The sequence below is a fragment of the Aegilops tauschii genome, chromosome 5, assembly GCF_002575655.3.
Source record: "Aegilops tauschii subsp. strangulata cultivar AL8/78 chromosome 5, Aet v6.0, whole genome shotgun sequence".
Taxonomy (NCBI): domain Eukaryota; kingdom Viridiplantae; phylum Streptophyta; class Magnoliopsida; order Poales; family Poaceae; genus Aegilops; species Aegilops tauschii.
This window is the reverse complement of record NC_053039.3, coordinates 231,650,579-231,660,442: the sequence shown is the minus strand read 5'-3', so window position 1 is coordinate 231,660,442 and position 9,864 is coordinate 231,650,579. Positions and strand designations below refer to the sequence as shown.

The 9,864-nt window shown below is 56.2% G+C and overlaps 1 protein-coding gene across 1 annotated transcript; it reads left to right on the top strand.

The window, feature by feature from the left end:
* Positions 1-370: 370 nt before the first annotated feature.
* On the top strand, positions 371-1,861 carry LOC109787143 (uncharacterized). The gene is made up of 2 exons (XM_020345702.1): positions 371-1,139; positions 1,827-1,861. Exons 1-2 carry the CDS (start codon positions 371-373, stop codon positions 1,859-1,861), a joined length of 804 nt encoding a protein of 267 aa, XP_020201291.1.
* Positions 1,862-9,864: the final 8,003 nt, after the last annotated feature.

Here is a 9,864-nt window from a genome sequence, read left to right as displayed (position 1 = left end):
GTATCATCCTTTCCGGTCCAACCCTAGGGTCCGCCGCCGCCGCCGCGCCTCCACGCAACACCGCCGCCGCACCCCACCACCTCGCCTGCCGCCGCCGCGCCCCTCTCCCTCCTACCCCGTGCCGCCGCCTCTCGTGATCGCTTCCGCCCCGCGCGCCCCGTGCCGCTGCCGCCGCGCTCCCTTCTCTGCGCCGCCGCTGCTGCCCCCTGTCGCGCCCGACATTCCCCGCCGCTGCACCCGCGCCTCCCCCTCTCGCGCCCGTGCCGCCACCCTGCTGCCGCAGCCGCACCACTCGCCGCTGATGCCACCTCCTGCCTCCTCCCCAAAACCCTAACCCTTGCCGCCCCCTTCGCTCCCGCACGCCGCCGCCATGTCGTGGCCATCGTCCCCCGGCTCCTCCATGACTCACTCGTCCAACCCGTTCGCTGGCCCCGAGCCCTCCGCTGCCGCCATGCGTGATCTCAACATTGAGGCCCGGGTCCCTATCCGTCTCGACAGCTCCAGCACGTCGTACTACACGTGGAAGACCTACTTCAACCTTGTCTTACGTGAGTACTATCTCACCGAGCATATCGACGGGTCCGTGGACAGCGCGTACATGTGCGGCGACCCGGAGTGGTCCGCCATTGAGGTCACGATCATCTGTTGGTTCTATCAGACGGTCTCGAAGGACATCTTTCACACGGTCGTCGCCGAGGACGACGACGCCTGCACCGTGTGGGCAAAGATCAACGCGCTCTTCACCGACAACAAACTTCAGTGCCTTGTTTTCTTGCAGCAGGAGTTCTTCGGCTGTCACCAGGACAACTCCACCATCGACGAGTACTGCATGAGGCTTAAGATGCTCGCCGACGAGCTCCGCAACATCGGCGCTAAGGTCTCTGACGACCTCATGCTGAGCACCCTCACTGCCGTTTTTAATGAGGACTTCGGCCACGCGGCGTCCAACCTCACCCTGCTACCGCAACCCACTTTCCAGCGCGTCGTCGCGTACCTCAAACTTGAGGAGCGCCGGATGACGAAGCTGAAGCAGCGGGTGCAGCACACCGCTCTCTCCGCCGGTACCACCCGCGGCGGCCCCGCTCCTCCGGCCGCCCCTCGCCAACCCGCGCCCCCCGCACCTCCCCAGCAGCCGCAAGGTAGCGGGGGCCGGCGCAACAGGCGGGGTGGCGGGGGCCGCCGCCAGCAGCAGCAGGCGCCGAGCATAGGGGGCGCCCCACTACCAGCAGCCGCCTCCACCGTGGATCGCCGGGCAGAACCCGTGGACGGGCGTCGTCCACGCCTATCACATGCCCGTCCCGCCGGCTCCTGCATCGGGTCTCCTTGGCCCCCGTCCAGCGGGTCACCAGGCATTCGTCGGCGCCCCCTACCAGCCCTACGGTGTCCTGCTCTCGCCGCCACCCCTCGGTGGCTACGACGCGCCCGCCCAGGTGCCGCCCTATGGAGGCCAGCCGTCGCCGCCGGCACCTGCACCGTGGGACCCAGCCCTCCTAGCCGCCCTACACTCGGCACCGTCGCCGAGCAACTATGGTGGTGGAGGCGACTGGTACATGGACTCGGGTGCTACTGCACACATGACAGCTCATCCCGGTAACCTATCCCCTTTAACTCCAGTTCACACTCCTACTCGTATCACCGTTGGCAACGGTTCCTCTTTACCTGTCACCCATGTCGGTAGCACTAGTTTTCCTTCTAATTCCACACCTACCACTATGTCTAATGTTCTTGTTTCACCTGACTTAGTCACTAGCTTAGTCTCCGTTCGCCGTCTTACTCGTGAGAATCCTCTTACTATTGAATTTGACGGTGTTGGTTTTTCTGTGAAGGACGCCCGTACCCGGATGGTGCTTCACCGATGTGATAGCCCTGATGAGCTTTATCCCGTGCACGCCGGCACCTCCACTTCCACACGCGTCGCCCTCTTCGCAGGCTTCGACCTTTGGCATGCTCGCTTGGGCCACCCCAACCCCGCCGTTTTGCGTCAGATTCTTAGGAGTTTTTCTTTCTCATGTAATAAGCTCGACGAGCATACTTGTGAGGCTTGTCGTTTGGGCAAGTACGTCCGTCTTCCCTTTAGTGCGTCTACTTCAGTTTCCACTTTTTCGTTTCAGTTGATTCATAGTGATGTTTGGACGTCTCCCGTTGCGAGTAACACGGGCTATCTATACTATTTGGTGATTTTAGATGATTATTCTCATTGTGTGTGGACTTTTCCTTTTCGTTGTAAATCTGATGCTTTAGCCACACTCACCGTCTTTTATTCCTATGTCACCACTCAGTTCGGTCGCCCCATACTTGCACTCCAAACTGATAACAGAAAAAAGTTTGACAACGTCGCTCTTCGCTCACTTCTCGCCTCTCACGGCACCATCTTCCGTCTGACTTGCCCCTACACCTCACAGCAGAACGGCCGTGCCGAGCGCATTCTCCGCACTCTTAATGACTGCGTTCGCACATTGCTCTTTCACGCTAATGTGCCCGCTCGGTTCTGGCCCGATGCTCTCGCCACCGACACTCTTTTAGTTAACATTCGTCCGTGTCGTCCTCGGTGGAACTACGCCCCTCACCACCTTCTCTTCGGTACACCACCATCCTATGATGGTCTCCGCATCTTTAGGTGTCTCTGTTATCCTAGCACCGCGTCCACCACGCCACACAAGCTCGCACCCCGATCCGTCCCATGCGTCTTCCTTGGCTACCACCCCAACACTAAAGGTTACCGGTGCTATGATCCTGTCACTCATCGTGTGTACACCTCGATGTTGGAAATATGCCCTAGAGGCAATAATAAAATGGTTATTATTGTATTTCCTTGTTCATGATAATTGTCTATTGTTCATGCTATAATTGTATTAATTGGAAACCGTAATACATGTGTGAATACATAGACCACAACATGTCCCTAGTAAGCCTCTAGTTGACTAGCTCGTTGATCAATAGATGGTTATGGTTTCCTGACCATGGACATTGGATGTCATTGATAACGGGATCACATCATTAGGAGAATGATGTGATGAACAAGACCCAATCCTAAGCATACCACAAGATCGTGTAGTTCGTTTGCTAAGAGCTTTTCTAATGTCAAGTATCGTTTCCTTAGACCATGAGATTGTGCAACTCCCGGATACTGTAGGAATGCTTTGGGTGTACCAAACGTCACAACGTAACTGGGTGGCTATAAAGGTGCACTACAGGTATCTCCGAAAGTGTCTATTGGGTTGGCACGAATCGAGACTGGGATTTGTCACTCCGTATGACGGAGAGGTATCTCTGGGCCCACTCGGTAATGCATCATCATAATGAGCTCAGTGTGACTAATGAGTTAGCCACGGGATCATGCGTTACGGAACGAGTAAAGAGACTTGCCGGTAACGAGATTGAACGAGGTATTGGGATACCGACGATCGAATCTCAGGCAAGTAACATACCGATAGACAAAGGGAATTGTATACGGGATTGATTGAATCCCTGACGTCGTGGTTCATCCGATGAGATCATCGTGGAACATGTGGGAGCCAATATGGGTATCCAGATCCCGCTATTGGTTATTGGCCGGAGAGGTGTCTCCGTCATGTCTGCATTGTTCCCGAACCCGTAGGGTGTACACACTTAAGGTTCGGTGACGCTAGAGTTGTTATGGGAAATAGTATGTGGTTACCGAAGGTTGTTCGGAGTACCGGATGAGATCCCGGACATGATGAGGACCTCCGGAATGGTCCGGAGGTGAAGATCGGTATATTGGACGAAGGGTATTGGAGTCCGGAATTGTGCTGGGGGTACCAGGCTATGGCCAGCATGTCCGAAAGGGGTTTCGAAGGCCCCGGCAAGCGTTGGGGGGCCTTATGGGCCAAGGGGAAGGGGCAAACCAGCCCACTAAGGGGCTGTGCGCCCCTCCCAACCCCTCTCACGTAACCAGGAGAGGTGGGGGCGCCACCCCTAGGGCAGCCGCCCCTCCCGGCTTGGGGGGCAAGTTTCCTAGGGGGTGGGGCGCCCAAACCCATCTAGGGTTTCCCCTGGCCGCCGCCTCCTCCTCTAGATCCATCTAGAGGGGCCGGCCCCTCTCCCCTTCCCCCTATATATAGTGAGGGGGTGGGAGGGCAGCCACACCCTCCCCTTGGTGCAGCCCCTTCCTCCTCACACATCTCCTCCTCCTTCGTAGTGCTTGGCGAAGCCCTGCCGGAGAACCACGAGCTCCATTGCCACCATGTCGTCGTGCTGCTGGAGTTCTCCCTCAACTTCTCCTCTCCCCTTGCTGGATCAAGGAGGAGACGTCCCCGGGCTGTACGTGTGTTGAACGCGAAGGCGCCGTCCGTTTGGCGCTAGATCGGATCTTCCGCGATTTGAATCGCCGCGAGTACGACTACATCAACCGCGTTCTTGTAACGCTTCCGCTTAGCGATCTTCAAGGGTATGAAGATGCACTCCCTCTCTCTCGTTGCTAGCATCTCCTAGATTGATCTTGGTGACACGTAGGAAAATTTTGAATTATTGCTACGTTCCCCAACACTCGAGGCACGTGTACTTTGTCGAGACGGTGTTCCCTTTTTTTCAGGTTCCTCTGGCCGCGGATTCTCCGGTGCCGGCCCCCGCGCCCCCTACCTAGAGCGATGCGCGGCGGCACCCCCGGCGCCCCCCCGGCCCGACGCTTTCTGCCGCCCCCTCGCGGGTTCTCGACTCCCTCCCCCGAGGTTGAGTCCGACCGGGCCCTCGGGTCCCCGGCTCCCTCCTACGAGGTCGAGCCGGTGGGCACACCGCCCGCCACCCCTGCGACAGGCTCGACCTCGACTTCTCCCGTCGCCTCCTCCGTCGCTGGCTCGGCTGGCGGTGCCGCCGCCGCGGGTACAACCATCGTGTCCGCGGCCCCCGCCACTATCGCCGGCCCGGTTGCTCCGCCGCTCGGCGTGACTACCCGTGCCCGTGCAGGAGTGCATCGGCCGAGCATGCGCTACTCCTCCGACGAGTATGTGTGCGCTGCCTCGACATCGACGCCATCACCCATCCCCACCTCCGCTCGTGCCGCCCTTTGGGATCCCCATTGGCTGGCTGCAATGCAGGAGGAGTTCGACGCCCTACAGCACAACCGCACGTGGCAACTTGTCCCCCCCCAAGCCAACATCATCTCTGGCAAGTGGGTGTTTCGCCACAAGACTCGCTCGAACGGTTCTCTCGAGCGCTACAAGGCTCGATGGGTAGTTCGTGGTTTTCGGCAGCGCGCGGGCATGGACTTCACCGACACCTTCGCCCCGGTTGTGAAACCGGGCACGATCTGCGTCGTCCTCCAGCTGGCGGTCTCGCGCGCCTGGCCTGTGCATCAGTTGGACGTTTCCAACGCCTTCTTGCACGGCCATCTCGCCGAGCAGGTGTTTTGTGAGCAGCCTACTGGCTTCGTGGACGCCGAGCACCCTGACTTCGTGTGCTTTCTCTCCCGTTCTCTTTACAGGTTGAAGCAGGCGCCTCGAGCTTGATACCAGCGTATCGCAGCCTTCCTGGAGTCTCTGGGATTTTGGTCCACTCGCTCTGATGCCTCACTCTTCGTGTATCATCAGGGCGCTGACACTCCCTATCTGCTGCTCTACGTCGACGACATCATCCTCACAGTGTCCGCCCCCGATCTCCTTCAGCGGCTGACTGCTCGTCTTTGTGATGAGTTCACCCTCAAGGACCTGGGGCCCCTGCACTACTTTATTGGCATCGAGGTGATCCGCCGGGCTGATGGTTTCTTTCTGCATCAGCAGAAGTACGACCACGAGCTCCTGGAGCGTGCCGGTATGCTTAACTGCAAGCCGGCGCCCACCCCCGTCGACACGAAGGCGAAGGTCTCTGCTATGGAGGGGCCTCTCGCGTCCGATGGAGTGTTTTATTGCTCTATTGTCGGTGCTTTACAGTACTTGATGCTGACTTGACCCGACCTGCAGCATGCTGTTCAGCAGGTGTGCCTCCACATGCACGCCCCACGTGACTCTCACTGGACCTTGGTGAAGCGTATTCTCCGTTATATACGCGGCACCATGTCCTTGGGACTCACCCTGACGGCCTCCGCCTCCACCGACCTCGTGGCCTACTCGGATGCCAACTGGGTTGGCTGCCCCGACACGCGTCGCTCTACGTTAGGTTACTGCGTCTATCTTGGGCCCTTGTTGATCTCTTGGTCATTGAAGCGGCAACCCACGGTCTCCCGCTCCAGCCCCGAGGCAGAGTATCGCCCCGTGGCCAATGTCGTGGCCGAATGCTCTTTGATACGCCAGCTGCTACAGGAGTTGCTTTGTGATGTTCACAAGGCCACTCTTGTCTACTGCGATAACGTCAGCGCGGTCTAACTCTCCGCCAACCCGGTGCACCATCGACGGATGAAGCATATTGAGCTCGATATTCACTTCGTGCGCGAGCAGGTTGCCCTTGGACGTGTTCGGGTTCTTCACGTGCCGACGACGCAACAGTTTGCTGATGTGGTGACTAAGGGATTGCCTACTCCCGTCTTCAAAGAGTTTCGGTCCAGCCTATGTGTCTCTGGTGACGCTTCGACTGCGGGGGGTGTTGAGTATGTATTTTGTATTGCACGTGTATTGAAGTTGTGGCCCACCTCCTAGTCTTGTATAGTTGAGGTAGAGGCCTTCCCTTGTATTATATATGCGTACACCAGCACCCCATCAATACATCGTATTGCAAATTACCTGTCTACATCCAATGACCTGGATTGCTTCAATGTCGAGCGCTCAACACGTTTAGCGTGCAGTTAATTTCATGCCAAATATAGTGCTAATCACATAATAACACGTAAATAATATCCTACTTAATATCCGCATGCATTTAATATACTTTCAAATTAACGTGCATTGCACGTACACATTGACTAGTTGATAGAAGGGGTAGAATGAGTACATAGAGATACAACACATGACACGAACGCAGGCAGGCGTGAACATGATGCCTGGAGTAGAGAGACAAGGGATGCTCGGCCCGAACAGAAGATACATCACTACTAGACATGCCAAGCCCGAACCACGAGCGACAATGCCGAATCAACAAGAATTCCAACATCACCCGAACCAACACCGGGGACACCGCGAGCAAGCTAGATAGCGCCTTCAAGAAGGAGGACGACGTCGAGACGCCGTCGCCATCCGGTCCGGGGTAAGCAAACCTAGGGTTTCCCTTGAGCTCGAAGAGGGGCAATGTTGAAGGCCTTGGAAGCGCCTCCAAGAAGGAAACGACACTCGCGGGCGCCGTCACTACTAGCACCGGTAAACCGAGCAGGGATCTTTCCCTGGCCTGAAGCTGAGCAATCCCATAGCCGCCGAGTCTGGAATCGAAGATGAGGAAGTCCACGTTGGTCGGAATCGCCATGTCGGGAAGGGGTTGGCGGGGCTGCACTTGCCGTCGGACGGTGGCACCGCCTCCGCACCCACGAGCGTTGGATCCGGCAAAAGGGGGAGGCTTTGAGACCTCCGGGGTAGGGCAGGCGACGAAGTAAGCCACACGGAGGGCATGGGACGACGACGTCCAGCAACGCCGACAAACTAGGACTGGAGAGACGCAGATCCGAGCTACCGTGGCCTTAGCCGTCGAGACATCGGCGCGCCAGGTAAGCTGGAAGGGACGCAGCTACCTGATGACCGAGGCCGGAGCTGCCCGGCAAAGAACACCGGCAGCGAAGGACACCGGAGAGACGCGGGCCTAAACCGTCGGGGCCGAAACAGCGCCAGCGGGTACCTGCCGCGAGGAGCTTCATGTCTACCACAACCAAAGATGCATCGCCACGTCCCAGCGAGAGCAGTCATCATGGCTCAAGGAGGAGGAGGGCCGCCGGAGAAGAACGCTAGGAGCGCCGGAACCGCCGCCGGCCGGCAAGCTCGTGCAGCAGCTGGTGGAGGGCGCGCCGGGTGGGGTCCCGGGGAGGAGAGGCGCAACAAGGACGGCGCGCCCGCCGCGAGGAAGCCGGCTGGGGAGCAGCACAACGGCTGGGAAGGGCCCCGGTCCAATTGGAGGCAGACCGGGACGACGAGCCACGAGCCGGGACGAGGCCACTCGCGGCAGCAGCAAGCTGAGGAAGAGCCGCCGGGAGCCGCCGTGGGAGGCCGGCTCCGCCGGTGGGGGCTACTGGCGCCGCCAGGGACGGATCTGGGGGATGTGGCGGGTCAGGAGGCCAGCTGAGCAGGGGGAACGGCCCCGCTGTCGCCATCCCAGGGCCCGGCGCGGCTTCGCCGGCCGGCCCTCCGGCGACGGCGACACGAGGTAGGCGGGAGGAGGGGTGGCGGGCCGGCGGTGGCTCGAATCCCCCGTGTCGCCCAGGTCGGGCGACGCGAGGGTCGGGCTATCACCTCTTCGATGTGGCTAGTTCACGGTTGTAGGTCTCCGTTTTGGTCCATCTATGATGTGCTTGGTGGGTGACTGTGTGGTGTTGCCGCTCATCGGCAATTTGTATCTTGACTTGGGTGTATGTGTTGCGTGTGGTGATGGCTTGTTGTTTACGGTTGCTTGTATGTCGATCGCTGATTTATATAAAAAACAGCGCAAAAACGTCTAGACATACGATTGGATACATGGGTCCAATTGGATGGCTTTTTAGTCGGGGCAGTATCCAGGCTATCCATGATGACATATATTTGGAGTTTTGGAGATGCTGTAAATGAGTGAATATATTTTCTTGATTTTTAGACAAAGGAAAAACACTACTGGAGTTTTTGGCCTGAAAGGAATCTTCAGGTACCCACAGAGGCTACAGCTGCTGCAGTAAAGCTGGTAGCAGGAAACCCCGCATATTTTACTCGTGCTGAAATGAATTAACGGCAAGCCGCAAAAGTGGTCAGTCGGACCGTCGAAGCACCACATCAGAATATCAGGGCTACTAGTACACCTCGCAGGTCCAGAGACAAAAGAGGACTCAAACCCCGAAAATTCAATGGCGTGCTCGTGCTCGCATGCTCACGTTATCGCCAGGCGTCCACTCTTGACGGGATGCGGGATGGCCGCGGTATTTCAGGGGTGCCTACGCCGATCATTTAATGCATAAGCTGGATGGAAGAGCCAACGTAGATACGGTGCATGCAGACAGACATGTAAAGGCTCAGCGATGGCGTTTGGACACTGTACCAATGGTGGGATTTGGCATTAACTACAATTAATTTCTTTCCTATTTTTTCCTAACAACTTCTTCCCAAATCTAGGAATGATTAATTAAGCCATTTTATTTGTTTCCAATCGTGAGGGACAATGGTTCCAAATCAACATCGTTGCTTCCCAAAAAGATTTGCTTCGTAGGAACTGGATCATTTGCTTCCTAAAATTTTCTTCGCTTCCTATGAAGTTTTCAGTCGTGTGGAATTTTTTTCTTGTTTGCTTCCAACGCTGTATTTTACTAAACAAGAACGTTGGTTTCCAAAAAATATTTTGCTTGGTACGAACCAGTATTGTTGCTTCTTATAAAAATTTGGTATGAACCGGGATTGTTTTCTTCCTAAAATTTTCTTTGCCTCCTAAAAAGTTTTCAGTCGCGAGGATTATTTTTGCTTGCTTCGTACGCTGTTTTCAATTGTGGAGATCCTTGCAAAAACTTCAGTTTGGTTTATTTTTTGTTTTTGACTGTCCCTGAAGTTCCAAAAACTTCAGTTTCAAAAATATGTTCCATGCGACTAAAGGATTGTTTCGAGTGCGTGCATCCAACAAAATTAAAATTTATTTCCACCAAACATTAATAAATTAGAACTTGCTTCAGAAGAAAATACAATTTGCTTCCATAGAAGTTGCTTCGAACAACATGAATGAATTATATGTTTTTGTTGTTACGACACAATACAAATCATAACCGAGAGTGGTCGCACATCCGTCCAGGTCTAGATTGTCTAAGCATTTTCACTCTCTTCCATA

What these genes read in the sequence shown, in the direction of transcription:
- LOC109787143 (XM_020345702.1), top strand. Translation starts at nt 371, where the DNA reads ATGTCGTGGCCATCGTCCCCCGGCTCCTCCATGACTCACTCGTCCAAC. An exon ending in ACCTCCCCAGCAGCCGCAAG is followed by an intron (nt 1,140 to 1,826) that starts GTAGCGGGGGCC and finishes TTTTCTGTGAAG; the next exon opens with GACGCCCGTACCCGGATGGT.